Source organism: Microtus ochrogaster, unplaced genomic scaffold (assembly GCF_000317375.1).
Source record: "Microtus ochrogaster isolate Prairie Vole_2 unplaced genomic scaffold, MicOch1.0 UNK38, whole genome shotgun sequence".
Taxonomy (NCBI): Eukaryota; Metazoa; Chordata; class Mammalia; order Rodentia; family Cricetidae; genus Microtus; species Microtus ochrogaster.
In genome coordinates, this window is record NW_004949136.1 from 2,718,056 (window position 1) to 2,737,561 (window position 19,506).

General features: G+C 49.3%; 1 protein-coding gene across 2 annotated transcripts in view; it reads right to left on the reverse strand.

The window, feature by feature from the left end:
- The window catches only part of Prkcz (protein kinase C zeta), a 107,076-nt gene that overhangs the window by 87,089 nt on the left and 481 nt on the right, over positions 1 to 19,506 (reverse strand). The window contains exons 2-4 of one of the 2 annotated variants that reach the window (XM_005368659.3): positions 16,011 to 16,132; positions 14,855 to 14,944; positions 13,155 to 13,205 (exon numbers count right to left, since the gene is read on the reverse strand). In XM_005368659.3, coding sequence (XP_005368716.1) covers positions 13,155 to 13,205; positions 14,855 to 14,944; positions 16,011 to 16,132 — 263 coding nt within the window. Of the gene's footprint in view, positions 1 to 180; positions 631 to 13,154; positions 13,206 to 14,854; positions 14,945 to 16,010; positions 16,133 to 19,506 lie in introns of those variants that run through there. The other variant, XM_026790019.1, reaches the window with a different exon arrangement.

Below are 19,506 nucleotides of genomic sequence, written 5' to 3' on the forward strand. Positions count from 1 at the left end.
AGAGCTGTCATACAGAGAAACCCTGTCTTAAAAAAAAAAAAAATATTTTTTTTTTTTTTTAAAAAAAAAAAAAAAAAAAGCAAAAACCCTTGCAAAATGGTCGTCAGAAAAGCATTCCCATTCCCATGCATGCCCCTCACCCTCAATCCCCGAACAGCCCTCAGACCCATCTCAATCTACCTCCAACCATCTCAGGGCCGAAAATGGGGCGCCGAGGCTGCACTGCCTGCCGACATCCGAGAACCCGGGTGCACGTCAGTCCCTCTCGTGTCACCCAGACTCCAGCACGAGGCTGCTGCCCATGCAAAGCCACCGCTCAGAAAGGCAGGGCAGGCTCGCCCCTGTAAGCCGACCAGCCAGAGATGCGCTTGTTTATGGAAACAGGTGCTGGTTGTTTGAGTGCCAGGCGGGAGACCAGACCTCACCATTGTGGTCCCACTAATCCAGCTGCTAGCAGCAATGCAGGGAGAGGAGGAAGCGGCGGAGATCCATGTTCCCTCCGACCACGACACAGATTCCCGGCTGCAAAATCCCAGTCACAGCAACACACTGCCCAGTTGCCGGAGGCTCCCCAGGGCTAGGCTAAGTGAGGGGAGAGGCTTCCCGGGGACCTCGCCGGGCTCTGCAGCAGCTCTGCCCACCCCAGGCCTCCAGCATGTACACCCGTGCACCATCTCCTTCCCTCGCATTCCCGTCAGCTGCACAGGCAGCTCGGCATGCTTCACTATACGGCTTATTTTTCTGAAAACCTGTCACCAGGGAAGACAACAGCCTCTCGGCGTGCTTCTCCCGACATCACCGCCGCCGCGAGATGCTGCGGCAGCATCCATGCCCTGGTCGACTCGGTGCTGGAACATCTGTGCAACACGCAGGCTGTGGCGGAGCCAAGATGAGACCTGAAGCATTGACTTGAGCTCCGCGGCCCCGGCCACCGCATCCGTGAGGCCTGCAACACCACCACCTTAGGCCTGGTGGAAAACCCACAGGAGAGCCGTGCGTTACTTACCGGCTTTCTCGGCGTCCTCCCCAGCACAGGATTCTTTATGCTCTACCGAAGGTGGGCGTGCAAGGAGGCATCTTCCGTCCCTTTAAGGAGCCGATGCTGCGACCCTGGCCTCCTGGACCGACAATAGGCGGGGTGGGTCTCCAGATCGACAAAAGGCAGGGTGGGCTGCTGCCGGAGGAGCAGACATCTAATACAAGGTTGGCTGTCCTGCTCCCCGCCTCTCACATCTCTGCCTCCTCATGTCTCCAGGCCCGGGTGGTACCCAGCTCCCCTGGGAAGCTACAGCCGGCAGCTGAGGCACAAACTAAAACGCGGCATGGATACGGAGGAGCTGACGTCACACGAAAACAAGCGTCTCTGTGCTGAGCCTGCCGGACAGGAGGAGAGCCAGCCAGAGCCCAGCCAAGGAGGGCTCCTACTTAGCAGTCTTTAAAATGCCACATCTGGGGAAACACCCCAGGTGACTGGGGTCCTCCTGATTAGCACCAGGCTGAGATTCTGGGTGCAGCAATTCCAAGCGTAACAATGGCCTATGATATGCAATCAGATGGACTCTGGGTCCCAAGCACTGAAGGGCTGTCCAGTGCCCAGGATAAGAGGACTACGGCCCATTCAATGCAGGCCAAATCCTAGGTCAAACGGCCTTTGCATATTGTAGGTGCAACCATTACATGGACCCCACCACACGGAGAATACAGTGGGCTACCCTCCACGTAGGAACGGGAAAGAGTTTTCCCAGGGATCTGAGCGAAGGTGAGGGGGTGATCCATCACACAGTGTGAACGATGTGGGACCTAACACACGGTGCTGTGCCTTGCCGGGCTACAGCCAACCTGGTGCCCCAGACAGACTGGGAGTCAGTGATGGACCGCTTGACCCCATGCCTTCCCACGAGGACCCCCTCCTCGGGGCTGGCCCACCCCGACCTGCTGGCTATGCCACGTCCGTCCGCAGCACAGAGGCATCGGCTCACAGGTCTGTGTTTGTTTGCCTGAGCTCTGGGTTCAGATCCAGCTCCTTCAGTCAGACCCTGGAGAGAGGGAAGCCACGCCTCCAGGGACAAAGCTTCCCTCTTTTGGCAGCTGACCAGCTGTGCACAGACACTTCAGAAAAGGGGAAACTTATAAACACGGCACTCAAGGCCCCTCTTCTACAAACAAGGCAAGGCAGAGCACGGCACCTGGTGCTCCAGCCAAGCAGGGTAAGAATGACTCTTGAGCCAGCTGTGGTGGTGGCAGACCTGCAATTCTACCACTTGAGAGGCTAAGGCAGGAGGAGGATTGCAAATGGAAAGCCGGCCTAGGGTTGTGGGTGTCGTTCAGTGGTACAATGCTTGCCTACTCTGTAAGAAGCTGTGGGCTAAATTTCCAGCCCTTAAAAATACAAACAAACAAAAAACAAAATAAAAACCCCAAAACCATATATATATATATATATTTGTTTTTGTTTTTTTGTTTTTGTTTTTGTTTTCCGAGACAGGGTTTCTCTGTGGCTTTGGAGCCTGTCCTGGAACTAGCTCTGTAGACCAGGCTGGTCTCGAACTCACAGAAAACCTTATATTTTTAATTGGTTAAATAAGATAATAATATTTTAAAAATCATGACCGTATCTGAAATAGTCTTTGGTGCCTGTGAAAGTTTTATTGGGACACTCACTGAGGTACAATACAATGACATTCACTGAGGTACAATACAAGGAGAGCAGCTGTTGGTTAAGACAGAGGCTGCACAGACCACAGAGCCCACTTAGGTCCTGGCCCTGTGCTAGAAACCTGGCAAGCCCTTGACTCAGATTATAAAATCATACGATAACGGAACTGTGACATCCATGAGGGACCTCAACAAGAAAAAAAAAATGTGTCTAACATAAAAATTAGCACCACATCACAAACACTGTCTGGCCAATCTCTCTCCTCCAGTCCAGCCCAAAATATCCAGCTTTGCAAAAAAACTCTAGAAAATGCAGGCTGCATGGCTTGGTGGCTAATTTTGTTAGGAGCCTATTTTAAGAGCAAAAGTAGCTTTCCCAATTTGTCACAAATAATTTGAGACAAGTCTGAATGAAAGGAGACTTTTAACGAAACAATAGGCCCTACCTATAAATACTCGCCAGTCGTGCGGGACCCAAGGAGGAGACTCTGCATGTTTGCTCAGGGCAACAGTCTACCAAGATCTACCTCGGTTTACCTGCCAGCTCCCACCCTGAGCCTGGCTCACCTTCCTCCCAATCTCCAGGACAAGGGAAGGACCAGGCAAAGGTTTAATTGCCGGCACTGGGTCGGGAACTCCTGTTTGCACCTGATCACCCCTGGTAGATACAACGGGCTATCAGAGAATTGGCTTCCCTGAACGTATTCCAGCAAAGCCTTTGTTTTTATGGCTCTTTGTTTTGTTTTTCTGAGACAGAGTCTCGACTAGGCAAGGCTAGCCTCAAACTCATTAGAGAACATTTGGGAGGTTACCTCTCAAGTGCTGGGAACATAGGCATGTACCCTTCTAAAGGTCATGAGTTTCACAGTCCTCGCTTAGAGAGGGGGAAACTGAGGCACTACACACTTCCCCTACCTGCACGGTCACACTGCATGTATGGTAGCCAATAAGGTGGTAGCCACACGAATGTCACACAAATTCATTTTCTTGTCGTCTCTCCAATACTAGGGATGGAACCAAAGCCTTCTGAAGACCAGGCCACTGCCCTCCTACTGAGCCCCCCCTCAATCTAGTCCCAGCACCTTAGGGTTACACACAGCATGCCCCAAGAGCTCCAGTGATGTGGGAGTGTCATATATCAATCTGTTAATTTCACTGGTTAAGCAATAAAGAAACTGCTTGGCCCTGATAGGTTAAAACATAGGTGGGTGGAGTAAACAGAACAGAATGCTGGGAGGAAGAGGAAGTGATCTCAGAGACGCCATGCTCCCCTCTCCCGGGCAGACGCGATAGCTCTGCTCTCTGAGGCACACGCGATGAAGCTCCGACCCAGGATGGTCGTAGGCTAGAATCTTCCCGGTAAGCGCACCTAGCGGTGCTACACAGATTATTAGAAATGGGCTAAATTAATACGTGAGAATTAGCCTAGAAGAGGCTAGATAGAAATGGGCCAAGCAGTGTTTAAATGAATACAGTTTGTGTGTTGTTATTTCTGGTATAAAGCTAGCCATGCGGGAGCCAGGCGGGACGAAAAGCAGGCCCGCAGCTCCCACAACACTCCAGGCTGTTCCCTGAACAGGTTACCACTTTGGCTTCCTTTGGCAACCACACCCCTACCAAGGTGTCATCTGCCCAAGCCTGCTGCTGGCCCACAGTTATGATGACCTCTAGGAAGCACGTAACGGGGAGGGGGGGGGATAGCAGCCAGAGCAGCTCCCCAGGTTGGGAGCACAGACGGAAACCAAGAGGGAGGTGAACTGAGATGAGAGACAGACCTGGAAGTTTTTCCTGCCCTGCATGAATCTGATATCCACTTCAGAACCCCAGGGACCCAACCCCAAGAGGTGCCCCACTGTCACCCCAGTCACACACAGCCTCTAGCACAACAGTGTAAGTCCACCCACAAAGTAGGACTGGAAAAGAAGTCAGAGCAGCCCACCACAACCTACAGGAGCAGAGGGCAGATGGACCTCACTGTGGCCACCACCTGAGGGTGTCTGAACACTGACGTGCTCACTGTGACGTGCCCACGCCCTTCCCCTAAAACTTACTGGTAAGACCTAATTTGTAGATGTGGTTAAATCAGAAGCCCAAGATGGGTGTCTTTATCATTGTCCCAGTGGGCCCTGAATCTCATGATCAGCATCAATGGCCATTAAAAAAAAAATCCCCAATAAAACACTAGCAAAACAAATTTAGCAACCTAGTAAAAAAAAAAAAAAAACAAACACTATATATCATGACCAAGAGGAACTTACTCATAGGATCCAAGGAAAATTCAAATTAAAAAATTGATTAGTTTCAGACTGAAGAGATGACTCAGCAGTTAAGAGAATTTCCTGCAAGCTGGGCAGTGGTGGCCTTTAATCCCAGCACTTGGGAGGCTGAGGCAGAGTGGATCTCTGTGAGTTCAAAGCCAGTCTGGTCTACGTAGTGAGTTCCAGGACAGTTAAAGACTGTTACACAGAGAAACCCTGTCTTGAAAATCAATAACAACAACAACAACAACCTTTTTGCTTTCTCCAAGGACCCAGTTCGGTGCTCAGCACCCACACTCAGGTCAGGAGGATAACAGCTTCCTGTAACTCCAGCTACAGGGGATCTGATGCCCTCTTCTGGTCTCCACAGGTCCCTGCACTCATGGCCACAACACCCTCCACGTCAGTAAACAACACTGGTCAGTGTAGTGGACACATTAACAGGAGTTTTGAAAATAAACAAACAAACATGATCATCTCAATAAGTACAGAACAACCCAATGACAAAATCTAGTATCTATTCAACCAAACAAACAAACAAACAAACAAAAAAGAAAAAAAATCCCATTTTAAAATTAAGAAAAAAGAAGAGTCAGGCGGTTGTGGCGCACACTTTTAACCCCGGCACTCAGGAAGCAGAGGCAGGTAGATGTCTGTGAGTTCAAGGCCAACCTGATCTAGAGAGCAAGTTCCAGGACAGAATCCAAAGCTACAGTGAAACCCTGTCTTGAAAAACCAAAAAAGAAAAGAAAGAAAGAAATATTAAGTTTCCCAGAAGTCAAAACAATTCTGACAAAGCAGACTGCATGGGGAGTGTGTGTGTGTGTGTGTGTGTGTGTGTGTTACTGGTGACTGAACGTAGGCCCTTACATATCGCGGACAAGTACTCTGCCACCGTGTTATATGCCCAGTGCCCTGCACTTCTCCAGTCTGGGCAAACACCTGTAATCCCAGAGGCAGAAAGACCAGCATTCAGTGTCATCCTTTGCTACATAGCAAGTTTGAGACCAACCTCGGCTGCAGGAGACCTTATCTCAAAGGAAAAACAAAAAACAAAAACAAAACCACCTCACTGCAAAGTTACAGCAACCATATCAGTCACTTTGTGCTCAGGCCAGTGGAATGGTGTGGTCGGTTATCACTTTCCAGATAAGAGCTATGTGTGGGAGAAGAGATGTGTTTGGTTTGACAAGGCAGGGTCCACCACGTGGGCAGAGGCATGGCAGCTCCGTGGTGGCAGAAGCGTGTGAGCTGTAACACTCTAACCCTACTCAAGTCATCTAGGGTCCAGTGTCCAAAAGGTTTCCAAACTTCCCAAGCAGCTCACTGAGTTATAAGAGCTAGTGGGACAAGCCCAAGCTATGGACCAAGTCTTCAGACACAAGAGCCTACGGCTGGCATTTCATAATCGAACCATGGGAAACAGAAAGCCCAGAAACAACTCCTTTCGTATACACAAAAACAGTTAACAAGCGTGACAAGACCTTCATCAGGCAAAGGAAAATCTTTTCAATAGTGCGGGCAAAAGTTAGACTCTTACCAGACATGAAACACGGGAACTAATCTAATATGGATCAACGACTCAAAGATGAAACAAAACCCACAAAACTTTAAGACCGTGGGTGAGGCTTTGCAGTAAAGTTCTTACCTAGCCCGTGATAGGCCATGGTTGCATTGGTGCACCAGACGCATGCACACAAACACACAATTAGGGCTCAAACTATAAAGCAGTAGAAGAAAATTCAAGCAAAGGCATCATGCCAGGGTGCAGGCAACAGAGGAGAAAATAGGCCAACTTCAAGAAAACTTTAAAACACTAAATGTCAAAAGCAACTTTCAACCAAAAAAAAAAAAAAAGGCAACACACAGAAAGAGAAAGAATTTGGAAATCAACATTGACCAGAGATGAAAATCCAGAGTATACAAACAGATCCTCACACCCACCAACAAAACAGCACAGTTCAAATACAGGCAAAGGATGCTGCAGTCCCAGCTACTCCAGAAGCTGGGGCAGGAACACTGCTTGAATCCAAGAATTCAAAGGCAACCTGGATCACTGAGATCACCATGTCAGGAGGAAAAAAAGAAAAAGAAAAAGAAAGGAAAAAAGAAAAAGATTGGGTGATAAAAATTTAATAACGTGTTTCTGCCAGAAATTTAAAAATTAAAAACAAACAAACAAACAAAAGGGACAGATTGCTAACACGCTACAACACAGAAGAACCTCAAGATGCTACTGACAGAAAGTGGGGCATAAGCCCACGGAGCACGTGAGTCTCTTTATACGAAATGTCCAGAGCACACAAACCCAGAGACAGGAAGCAGGTCAGGGGCCCAGGCTAGAGCCAGCGAGTGGCTGCTGGAGGGGTGGGGTGCATTCTGGAATGGGCTTGAGGTGGTAGCAGCCGAGCAATGGGAACTCTAAATGCTGCTAGGGAGTTTGCTTCCTCGTGGTAAATGTTAATTATGCAGTTTACAATTCAGAGAGTTAGTTTAGAAGTCAGCTAGAGCCTGGCCAGTCCCAAGGGTGCAGGGGTTGGAGAGGAGACCTGCTGAGAAAGGACATTGTGAATGTATTGCTTACTTGATAACTGTTCTTAATGTATATGGTTGTATTATATTAGAGCTCAAACCTTTCCTCTTTATTTAGACAAAAAGGGGAAATGTGGAATGTTCCTTTACACTGTAAAGATGTGTCACTGTGTCTGGTTTAATAAAGAGCTGAATGGCCAACAGCTAGGCAGGAAGAGGTTAGGCAGGGCTTCTGGGGACAGAGAAATCTTAGGGAAGAAGAAAGGGGGAGTCGCCAGTCAGATGCAGAGAGCAAGACATGCAGGAGGTCAGGTAAAAGCCATGCATCATGTGGTAACACACAGATGAGTAGAAATGGGTTAATTTACGTTGTAAGAGCAAGTGGGACATGCCTAAGATATAGGCCAAGCATTTATAATACGTCTCTGTGTTGTTTTGTTTTGTTTGTGAGCTGGAACCCCCTCCCCAAAAATTCTTCTACATATAGCATCCAACATGGTGCCCAAATATCCAAACACAGGGCTTGAGAAAGATAAGAAAAGCTCTGAACAAGAAGCTGGATGTAGCTTCCTAGTCGGGCAGTCTCTCAGGCAGGCTGGTGTTCACCAGCACAAACAGATATGGCTACTGGAAGTTACCTGCAGGCTGGAACCAACCGCCAGCGCCATGCGCTAAGTTAAGCAGGGCTGCAGTTGACATAGCAGATTTGCCTCGTGTGGTCAGAGATATCTGCAGATGCTTAGTAAAGCCAGGTGCAGACACACACACACAACCACTCTAAAAAGGTATAGTAGGTTTTAAAATGTGCTTTGATGCTGAAGAAAGAAAAGAAAATGGGTTCAGAGAGTCATAAAAAATAGTTTAAAAATAATAAAAGTCTTTAAAAGAGAACAAAGTAAAATAAAAAAGTTACATACGAATAAAAAATATTACAACACAGGGAGTTTGGACCTTGTATGGTGCTTTGTTAACTTTCAATTCTTTGAATGCTAACGAACAGAGAATGACAGCGGCTGAGAGACACGGGATTGTGGAAGGCACTGCTGAATTAAACCAGCCTGGATACTTTAGAAATGCCTTAACCCTAAAATGGAAGTCAGAAAATGTATTGCTTTGGAGAAGAGACTAAACAAAAAGGCTGTGGATCCATTCAAGAGACTCGGGTTTGACTGGGGGAGACCCCCTGAAAATCCTGGCTATAGACATAAAGAAATAAACCTGGGAAAACCTACAAGACAGGAGATGTATATTCCACCCGCTCAAACATTAAACGAAATATCATCTTTGGCTGGTCAGTGTACAAGAGGCAGTCCATACTTGTGCTAATATAGACATGCATGTTACCTTTGAAAGTCTGTGTGTTTTCAGAGCAAGGAGATCAGCCACCAATGAAAACAGGCGGCCCAGGTGGCCCAGCCTCTCAAGCCTCTGTTGTCTTCTCCTCAGAGTTCTAGGTCCAGACCAGCTTCAAGGCCGCTGGCTGAGATGCTCACAGACTGCTCCAGCCAGGACTGTCCCATTGCACAGAGACTGGACAACAAATGTCATGGCTGGTGTTCTCAGTTTTCTCATGGTCCCCCAAAGATGCCATCACCCCCAGACAACAGAAAGCAGTCCAGAGAATATGATGCCCACATTCCCAAGAGATGGGATAGATGGGTTATGAATGTTTGTCATTGTTTGGGGGGCGGTGGTTACAAGTTGTTAGTGGTCATGGCCAGGAGAAAAGCTGAACAAAGGAGATTAGATTCAGGGATCTCTTTCTTTGTATGTTGATACAAATTTAAGGTTATAGTTATACTTGTATATATGTGCCTACTCTAATTTAAAGTATTATACCTATGCAGTTCATTTAAGATTATAATGTAAAGTTTTAGTCCTTGAAAGCTATTTAGGATAATAAAAAAGACAGGTTAATAGTTATCTATAACATCAAACTTATAGCCATGTTAGGTATGTTTTCAAGGTTATACAGAGACATATTTTAGATAATAGGAGATCTTCAAAAACTTAAAAGACCTACAGAATATGGCATTTAAATGTTTTAATAACACAAGGCTTTCATGACAGTGAGACACGTCTGCTCCTGGCAGCACCAATTTACTTCAAAAAATGATGATGGACATCAAAGAACCTCCATACAAAGTTTGCTTTCACTGTGGCAAAAGTTAGCTATTTGGGCAAGAAACTCCAGTTGCCTTGACCACTGACAGTATGCTGTCCAAACTGGACAAGCAGGACACAAAAGAAAGAAACTGCCAGACTTTGCCAGGACAAGTAGGTTAGTCCTTCAAAAACTCCTGCTTCACAGAAAAATTGGTCAGACATTCTAGGCCTGTAGACTGCAGATGGATGCCCCAATGTTGCAGAGGAACCTGGCAGTCGGATGTCTCTGTCATTTCTATAGTTTTAGAAGTTGCTTTCTCTACACTTCCTGTTTACTCAAGGAATATTCTATCCTTCTCAGGTCTCTGGTGGGAATCAAAGACTAGATAGCTACAGTTTTACAGTTTTCCTTGTTATCAAATTCAGAAAAGAAACTTACAAAAGAGGTGTAAAGTTTATGACTGAGAAACAGAAAAGGTTAAGTAGTTTATCTAAAAGGATGTTTAAAAGATCTTTTTAGGATGGTAATACAATTTGTGACAAGAAATGGTTTAGGTATAAAACTGTGGACTAAGATAAGATACACAGTGGAGTATTTTCTCTAAATTTGCCAAATGTAAATGAAATGGACATTGTAACTGTAATTCTTACTGATAATTGCTCTTATTGTATATAGTTTTACTGTCTTAGAAATGCGGAATATTCCTTTACAGTGTGAAGATGTGTCTCTGTGGTTGGTGTAATATAAAGCTGAACAGCCAATAGCCAGGCCAGAAGTATAGGCGGGACTTCTGGACAGAGAGAGCTCTGACAAGGAGAAAGGTGGAGTTGCCAGCCTGATGCAGAGGAAGCAGAACATGCAAGAGGAGAGGTGAAAGCCATGAGAACATGACAGCATGAAGATGAACAGAGAAATGGGTTAACTTAAGTTATAAGAGCTGGTTAGAAACAAGCCTAAGCAAAGGATGAGTTTTCATAATTCTTAAGTCTCTATGTCATGATTTGGAGACTGGTGGTCCCTAAAAGCCTGTTCCACGGCAACCAGGTCCTGCAAAGTTTTCAAACTGGTATCCACCGCTGGCTGTGATCTAGCCATGTGTCTGTTCATCCATCTCACACTGAAGCTCAAGGAGATTCACCCTTGTCATTTACATCCCACCAGCACGCCTGGCAGTGGTGACGCACACGCCTTTAATCCCAGCACTCAGGATGCAGAGGCAGGCAGATCTCTGTGAGTTCGAGGCCAGCCTGGTCTACAGAGCGAGTTCCAGGAGAGGCTCCAAAGCTACACAGGGAAACCCTGTCTCAAAAAACAAACAAACATCCCACCATGCAGACCCTCCTCACTGATCCTCAGCAAAACTATAAACACAAATGTTCTTGCGGGCAGCAAAGTCACACGGTTTTGGCATATCAAAGACGGGTACAAACATCAGGTGGGAAGAGTTACACGCTGGGGAAAACAGAACATCAGCACACAGAGTGGGAGACCCTGTGTCAGGATCCTATTGTTTCACACAGCCCAGTGCACCAGCCAGCCAGGGAAGGGACAGTCCTAAGTACGAGAGGAAGACCCTGGCTTGTCAATCATCCATCCATCTCCTGTGGTACTCAGCAAAGGTTCCATGGAATGTTCTGACAAAACTGAGTGTCTATCAGAGACGGAGCCACCCCAGCAAGCATCTCAAGGACCTACTCGTGTGACGGGGTCAGCCCTTCTTAAGGCTTAGCCGCATTTTCTGCATGCCCACAGGACAAAACGGACCCACCTCGTTACACCCAGCTTCCACTTCAACAGAGACCCCAAGCTCTTCGACATCCAGTGGCAGTACTGTATGGTGACAGGCCACCCACTCGAGGGACCCTCCCTACAGCACCTACACGCAAACCGACAGGCTTGCACCCTGGGACAGAGCCGAGACAAAAGCACAAACCCTCTTGCTCCTGTGGTTTACAGGGGCCGCCTGGATGTAAGGCAGAACATAATCTTGTTACCACGGCCAAAAATCCACCCAGGTGACAGACAGGCACCACCCGAAATGTCCCTGCTGACCCCGCAGTGTGAAGGTCAAGGAGGGAGATGGACAGGATGACCTCATCTTCCCTCCTCGGCTGCTTCAGCTTGTTCTTTTTTAAAATGGCGTTTGTTGAGCTATACATTTTTTTCCTGATCCTTTTTTTTTTTAATTTTAGAACTTTGTTATCATTGTGTGAGCATACATATGCATGTATGATGTGAGTGCAGATATATGTGTGCCACGGTGTGACGTGTATGTGCATATGATGTGAGTACCATGTTCGCTGTGTGTTTGGAGGCTGTCTCCATGGGAAGCAGGGATTGTACTCAGGTCATCAGGCGAGAACGGAACCATCTTGCCAGCCCACGCTTTATGTTACTGTTTTACATACTCATACACATGCTGTCCCTCCGTGGGACGCAGGCACCCCAGAGGGAGGGTCCTGGAGCATTAGGGAGTATTCCACAAGGACAAGGAAACAACATGCTGGCCACCTGCCCTAAGGACTCTGCACCCGGGACTTGGGCTGGAAAGTCCCGTGTCATGGGTTCCACACCACCCAGTCTGTCAAAGGCCTCTTCAGGCAACCCCATACACACACATACACGCCTGACTGATAATCTCACCTGCTGTCCTACCCTAGGCCGGTTCCCCATCCCACCAGAGGCAAAACACATGAGCTGAGCACCTGCCTCCTAATCACACTGGGTTGTGCAACCTCAGATACTTCTTCATCGGCCAGGGAAGCCAAGAGTTGTCACCCCCAGGAGCCTTGTCACCCCTTAGCACCCAAGCACGGCCTCCAGGGCACAATCAGAAGCAAGAGCAAAACTCCCCTTGGATCCCGCCACTCCTGGGACCTGCTTCCCTCATCTTCAACCAACAGACGGGGAGTGGGGGTGGGGTGGGGTCAACAGATCAACACAAGACAGGAAGAGGACAGGAAGGCGCCCGGAGTGGTCTGCATGGAGCAGATACAGAGATACAGACGCATAGGAGCAGTGTCCGGGCGTCCTGGCCTGAGCATTTCCCTCATGGAACAAACCAGGACGCTTTGTAGACCTTCTACTGTGCCACCTGACAACCAAGCCGACCATACCTCTTTCCCTCACCTCCCAACTGCCGACAAAGCACCAGTCAGCAGCATCATATCCATGGAAACCGGGGGAGCCAGCCAAAGTGAAAAGAGCTCTCGAGGTTACGGTCCCGTTCACGCTGAGGTTGGATTCCTCATCGACTCGGGGTCCTCTGGCTTCACACGAGGCACCTACCCACCACCCTGATACGACGGACCAGCTACCAGTAGCACATGGCGCGTGTTAGAAATTTAAAAATGGAGCACACAGGCTGGAGGGATGGCTCAGGGGTTAAGAGCACTGGCTGCTCTTGCAGAGAATCTGGGTTTGATTCCCAGCGCCCACATGGGGGCTGATAACTATGATTCCAGTTTCAGGGGATCCGACACCCTCTTCTGGCCTCTGCAGGTACCAGGTGCTCACGTGGCTCACAGACACAGAAGCCGGCAGAAAACATCATATCACATAAAGTAAAACAAAGTAAAATTGAAAGGAAACTGAACACTCACTGTCTTCCCCAGGACAAGGCATGCCTGGCTGTTCCGGGATGCTTGGGAAAACTGGACAGAAAGAAAGAAAAGACAAGATTAGTAACAGTTGGACCGTTAACACTGTCTCTCAGGCAAAGTCCTGCCCTGGTCAAAGTGCTCTCCACAGTCCCCATGAGACCACTCTTGGAAGACCTTCCTCAGCAGAACCTCAAAAGCCCATGTGGTCAAACCCTACTCGTAAGTTCCAGGAGAAAAAAATGCTTTTGGAGAGCAGAGCTATCAAAGGAAAACCAGCAGTTCTCGTGAATAAAGTAACCCAGACGCAAGAAAGCACAGCGATTATCTAGAAAACCGACTTTTAAAAGCCACGCTAAGAACTGAACCTGGGGTCTTGAGAACGCTAGGTAGGCTCTCTTCCACTGAGTCTGCGTCCTTGGCTCTGCCTTTTCTACTTTTTATTTTGAAGCCAAGTCTCGCCATGTCCACGCTGGCATTCATGAACTCTACAGCACAAGTTGTCTTGAACGTTCTCAGTCTGTCTACGAGCCTGTGCCACGAGGCCCAGCAGAACGTAAGTGTGTGTGTCAGATGATGGCTCAGGGTGTAAGGTGCCTACCATCAAGCCTGAGCTCCGATCCCAGGGACCTACGTCATGAGGAATCAACTCATGGAAGCTCTCCTCTGATCTCGACACACGGACTATGGCACCCATGCATACACACAATAGATAAATACATGAAACGATACATTTCTAATTAATTTATTTATTTTTATGTGTATGTGCGTGTCTCTGATTCAATGTGGGTGTGCCACATGCACGTGGGGGCCTACATAAGTCAGAAGAGGCACTGGTTAGCCACCATGTGTGTGCTGGGAACAGAACCCAGGTCCTCTGCAAGAACACGTGTTCTTAACCACTAAGCTATCTCTTCAATCCCATAAATTTACTTTTAAAAATACATAAGCGCTAAGGGATGCTTATGTATGCTACAAATATGCACCAATATATTATTGGTGAATAATAAAAGCTGTTTGACCAATAATCAGGCAGGATAGGGTTAGGTGGAACAATCAAACTAAGGAATGGGATGAGGAGGGGTAGAGATGAGAGATGTGAGCAGTGCCCAAGGAACAACATGCCAGCAGATGGGTAAAAGCCATGGCCATGTGGCAATAGATTAATAGAAATGGGCTGATTTAAATGTAAGAGCTAGTTAGTAATAGGACTGAACTATAGGCCAAACGGTTTGTAATTAATATGTTTCTGTTGCTGTCTCCGTTCACACATAAGAACATCATCATGTTTTCTACTGCCAGGCTCCATGTGCCTTCCCAATCATCAGGCAGTCAGACAAAGATCCCCATAGCTGAGGAAAGCCCCTCAGGCTATGTTCTGGTTAGTTTTGTACACTTGACACAAGCCAGGGTTATCTGGGAACCGAGACAAAGCCTCCATCAGATTGGCCTCAGGCAAGTCTGTGTGACGTCTTCTTGACCGGTGTAGGAGGACCTCGTCCACTGTAGGCAGTACTACTCCTGGGTAGGTATGTCTGCTTCAGCTCCTGCCTCCAGGTTCCCGCCCTGGCTTCTCTCAAAGATGGACGGTGATCAGGCTGTGTAAGCTAAATGAACCCTTTCCTCCCACGTGGCTTTGGTTATGGTGTTTGCCACAGCAGACCAAGAGGACAGAGGAAGGGTCTGACCTCCAGCTCACCCACCATGGATGATGAGCACTTCATCCCGGCCCTGACACACCAGGCGGAAGGCCTCCTCCAGCTCCATCTGCGAGGACACGGTACAGGGATCGCCTAGGGGGAGGAGGCAAGAGGCACCAATGAAGTGACCAAGGCACGAAGGCAAAGAGGTCTGAGCTACTCAGCACTTCAGACAGAGGTCTGGGTGGGCAAAGTCTCACTGCTCACGGTCAGCACAGAGCAAGCGTGAGAGACTCCACAACAGCCGTCCAAACCAATGAGTTAATTTTCCCTCGTGGGACCTCAGCTTCCCATGTAAGAACGTTATCAACCCCAGAAGGAAGTCATGTTCACTCACAGCCTTGGGAGCTCTAAGAGCCTGTTAGGCAGCAAAGCAAGAGCTAGAACTTCCTCCCAGGTGGCCTAGGTAAAGGAAAAGGTCCTTGCCTTCTAGGCTTGATGGATAGAGAGGCGTACAAGCAGCCCCATGTATCTGTAATTCTGCTGAAATGGGGGAAGCCAACTGTTCTGCCTGCCCCACGGTGCTTCCGACTGGCAGCTGTAGTCGGTTGTGCAGAAGGAGTCTCTCCCGACACCCCCCCCCCCGTCTCATCCCAGTTTCTATGAGTCTGAATGTGGGAAGGAAAAGAGGAGGAAGGAAGAAACAGAGACAAGGATAGAGGGACTCAGAGAAAGCAAGAGAGGCGGAGGAGGGGCAGAAAGGAGGGAGAGGAGAAAGGAGAAAGGGAAGAAGAGAGAGAAGAAGAGAGAAAAGGAAGTAAGAAAGTAAGAGACGGGAAAGAAGGGGAGGAGAGAGAGAGAAATCAAGAGGTGGGAAACAGATGCCTTGCTGTTCTTCTATGGAAATGAAGAGCCAGGCCTTCCTCAAGCAGCTGCCAGAACACCCCAGGATAAGGCAAGTCAGAGAAGGAGCTGTGTAGGCTGGGGGCCAGGAGGGCCACAAAGCTTCCCCTGCAGCTGAGCTGAGTCCCCGACGAAGCAGGAACACCCCCTTTCTGCCTTGCTTTTAGTGCGGCCCCGACTGCCTCAGGTCCTATCTACCCTGTTTGCAGCCACCCTATTCAGGAACTGTTGGCTCTAGCGAGTTCAGCAGTACTTGGGGGAGGCTGCCTAGCCAAAGCCCTGGAGTTCAGGCTGACCATCCCAAGACAGGGGCTACCTTCGCTGTCCACCCACTTGAGGGTGAGTGGGTGCTGCTGGTGCAGGCCACACATGTCTCGCACTTCCTCACAGAGGTCCTTGAACGTTGTCATGGCATCCACGCTGGTGATCAGGATGTCCCTGGGACAAAGAGGACAGAGGTATCTGTCACCAGATCTCATCTGAAGTCGACCCAACGCCGCTTTTGGTTGGACAAGTTACTGACTAGAAAAATAAAAATCTTCCCCAAAGACGGTATGACAGCCCCGCCCCCAACACGAAACAGAACCAATGACCAGTTTTTAAAACGACCCGCATGGGCTGGAGAAATGGCTCAGCTGACTGATCTTCTGAACGACCTGGGTTCAATTCCCAGCACCCATATGGCAGCTCACAGCTGTCTGTAACTCTAAGATGTGACACCTTCACACAGACATACATACAGGCAAAATACTAATGCAAATAAAATAACATCTTAAACAAACAAAACCAGCCACCGTGAGTGGATGAAGGACAAAGTTTAAGTGACCAATGGCGCCCCCTAGTGGAGGCCTGGGGGCCAGGCAACGGCACCTATGGGGCACAAAACGAAACCCCAGGTCCATTCGCGTCATTTAGGTAAAACACCATAGTCAAGCCTTTCCCCAAAGCCTTGATGATGACAACCAGGGTGTGTTGTCCAGAAAAAAGGGAGAGGAGGATAATTAATTAGTTAATTAAAGCAGCTCTTGGATGTCTCGGCAGGACCCGACCCACCTCCGTCCGGCGTAGCTGTGAAAATTCTAAAAGGAATGCTTTTTGGCAACCTCAAATCTCAGAATGCCCTTGCCTTAAAAGATAAATCTTCTCATTCCCAAATGGGATTCAGATCTCTGTAGCAGGAGATGGCTCAGAGACGTGCCCTGGAGGAGGAAAATGAGAAGCGTGCAGTGGGGGGGGGGGGCTCCCCTATATTCCTTATAAGGAAGGGCAGCAGCAACAGGTTTCCATGGGAACTAAGCAGGAACCACACCCTCACTGGAGTCGCAGTAAAAAGCAAAACTCATGCCTCACATCTGTGGAGAAAGAACCCGCTCTGAAGCAGAAATGCCAGCCAGGGTTGCTGTTGATCCCTGGCTTCCCCGCTGGGTTATCTAAACTGGGTCACACAACTGTCTATAAACAAAGTCTTTGTCCACTGATGACAAGGATCCAGCACCTACCCAGCCCCCCACATGCCATCCAGGGCCTTCAGGGACCTGCCTGGCCCATGGATCTCACCCACTCTGTAGGGTCAGGGAGAGATGTCCCCAGATACCCCCCCTTTTCTACCAAGACCAGCCAGCCAGCCACCTTCACAGGCCCCACATAGGAACTGACCCTGCTCCTACCCACCACACCCTGTAGAAACTGATGCACGGAGAGCCTCCAACATCTAAGCCCCCATCCCCAGGTGCCTGTCACCTGGGGTCACCCTGACACAGTGCCCACACTGCCCATGGCACTGGCCAGCCTTGGAAATGGGAACTCTGGAAATCAGGTCTGCAATCTCTTGGATCTCTTCCTGAACCCAGCTGGATGGCATTCTCCACCCACACCCTTTAGTGCCCAGAGGACAGGCGTGGATGGCTCCTGTGAGACCCCAATGCTTCGGAGGTGCCACACGAGGCTGAACTGTATCACCCTGGACACATCTCGCCTGAGTCAGAAGGGTGAGCCTTCCTCACGACACAGCTCTAAGCGAGAGTGTCTCCCAGAAGTTAGGGCCAGCCTGGAAGGACCACCCATCCCTGACTCTGCCTCTTGCATCTTCCAGGGCCACAGCAGGTCCTCCAACATAAAAGTTCTGAGGCGAGATCCTCAGAAGAGAAGACATCACTACTGTCTGTGATGTCTGAAGCTTCAGAAAAGCAGGCACCTCGGCTCTGAATGTCAGGCTCACCTGTAATCACCCTGAGAACACGGTGTTGCCTGACACCCCTGGAATATAGGTGACCATGGGTGGCAGCACTCTGATGTCAAGCCTCAAACGGACAAGGGACAACAGGAAGACAGACGGCTGTCACGTTACACTGCTCTAAGGACAGGACTGTATCTCTGACTCTCAGCTGTGGCTCCAATACATCCCTCAGGGCGGTGTCTTACCTCAAGCCCCCAGAACATTGTCTTCCGAGACAGAAGGCCCCCTCAACCCACAACCTTCACAGCGGCGACAGTATCTGCGTTTCTTACATCACTGTCTGGGGGGGCCTCAAGCTCTAGAGAGGGACCCAGATGGCAGATTTCAGGGTAAGTGGGGAGGAAGGCTGGGAAGGAGCCCTGTCTAAGGGGAGATGAAGGGGGGGGGAACAGAGCGAGCAGGGAATGGAGTAGACAGAAAGGGAAAAGGGCAGGAAGGGGTGGAGAAAGGGAGAGAGGGGAGGTAGGGAAAGGAAGAGGAAGGGGGGGGGCTCCACTTTTGTCAACTGAGGAAACCGGAGTCAACAGGTTGAATTACAGAGCCAGTAACCAAAGTGCTCCCCAGGGGCAAAAGGGAGGGAGGAGTGGGCAAGACAGACAAGTCCAGGACAGGGGGCACTGTCCAAAGTGAGCCGTGACCCCCAAGGTGCCGGCTGAAGCGGCCCTAAGGAAAGGATGGATCCCCCATCCCACCCAGGGGCCTTGGCTTTAGTAAGGGCCAATCCTGAGCATGCTCAGCTTGGGGGTTCCAGACAGGAGACACGGTCTCTCTGCATCAACATTCACTACGGAATCACGGGGTACTCCAGGCCTGAGGCAGGCCCCCCAGAAACCCTTCTTCTTCCTGCAAGTCCAGGATCACCAGAAGTTGGCCATATTTCCGTAACAACCTGTGGGGCCAGGCAGTTCCTGAGGCTGGAAAGCCAACCTCTCCTTTCTTGTCTCTGTGGCTGGGACCGGCCACTAGTAAAACTCCCAGGAATGCCGAGAGCCCAGTTCAGCCACAGGGCCAGCATTCCACTCCACTCCCTTCCTCCTTTCCAAGAGCGGTGACCCTTGACCCTTGACCTGGGAGTACCCAGGTCAGTTCCAGGAGGCAGGGCACCGTTGGAAGCAGCCAAAGCGTTAGGGCTTCCACCACCTTCTGTCTACACAATTGAGGCGACAAGACCATGGGATTTCCAGACGAGCCTGGGTGGACCAGCCACCAGAACACCGACGCCATCACTTCGCTTTCCAACACTCAGTGCTCCCGGGCAACTATACTGACCACGGTCAAGTGCCGATGCGCCCATTTCTCCTGAAAGCAAGGTGGAATCCAGGGCTCAGGGCTGAGTTCAGCCCCGCAAAACCACCTCCAGGGAAGAGACGAAAGATTCATCATGCCTGTCCTTAAAGGAGAGCAGGGCTGTAGTCTTTCTGGACATCTCCAAAAAGTTCTCCTGTCCCGCAAACAAAAGCCGCAAAAAGTGCCCTTACGTTCCTACAACCCAAGGTTGCGGGTGCCTTCACCGGGCTCAAAGGTTTCCCTTACACTTAAACTGAGACCAAGTTAAATAGCCTTGGTTTGTTGTTGT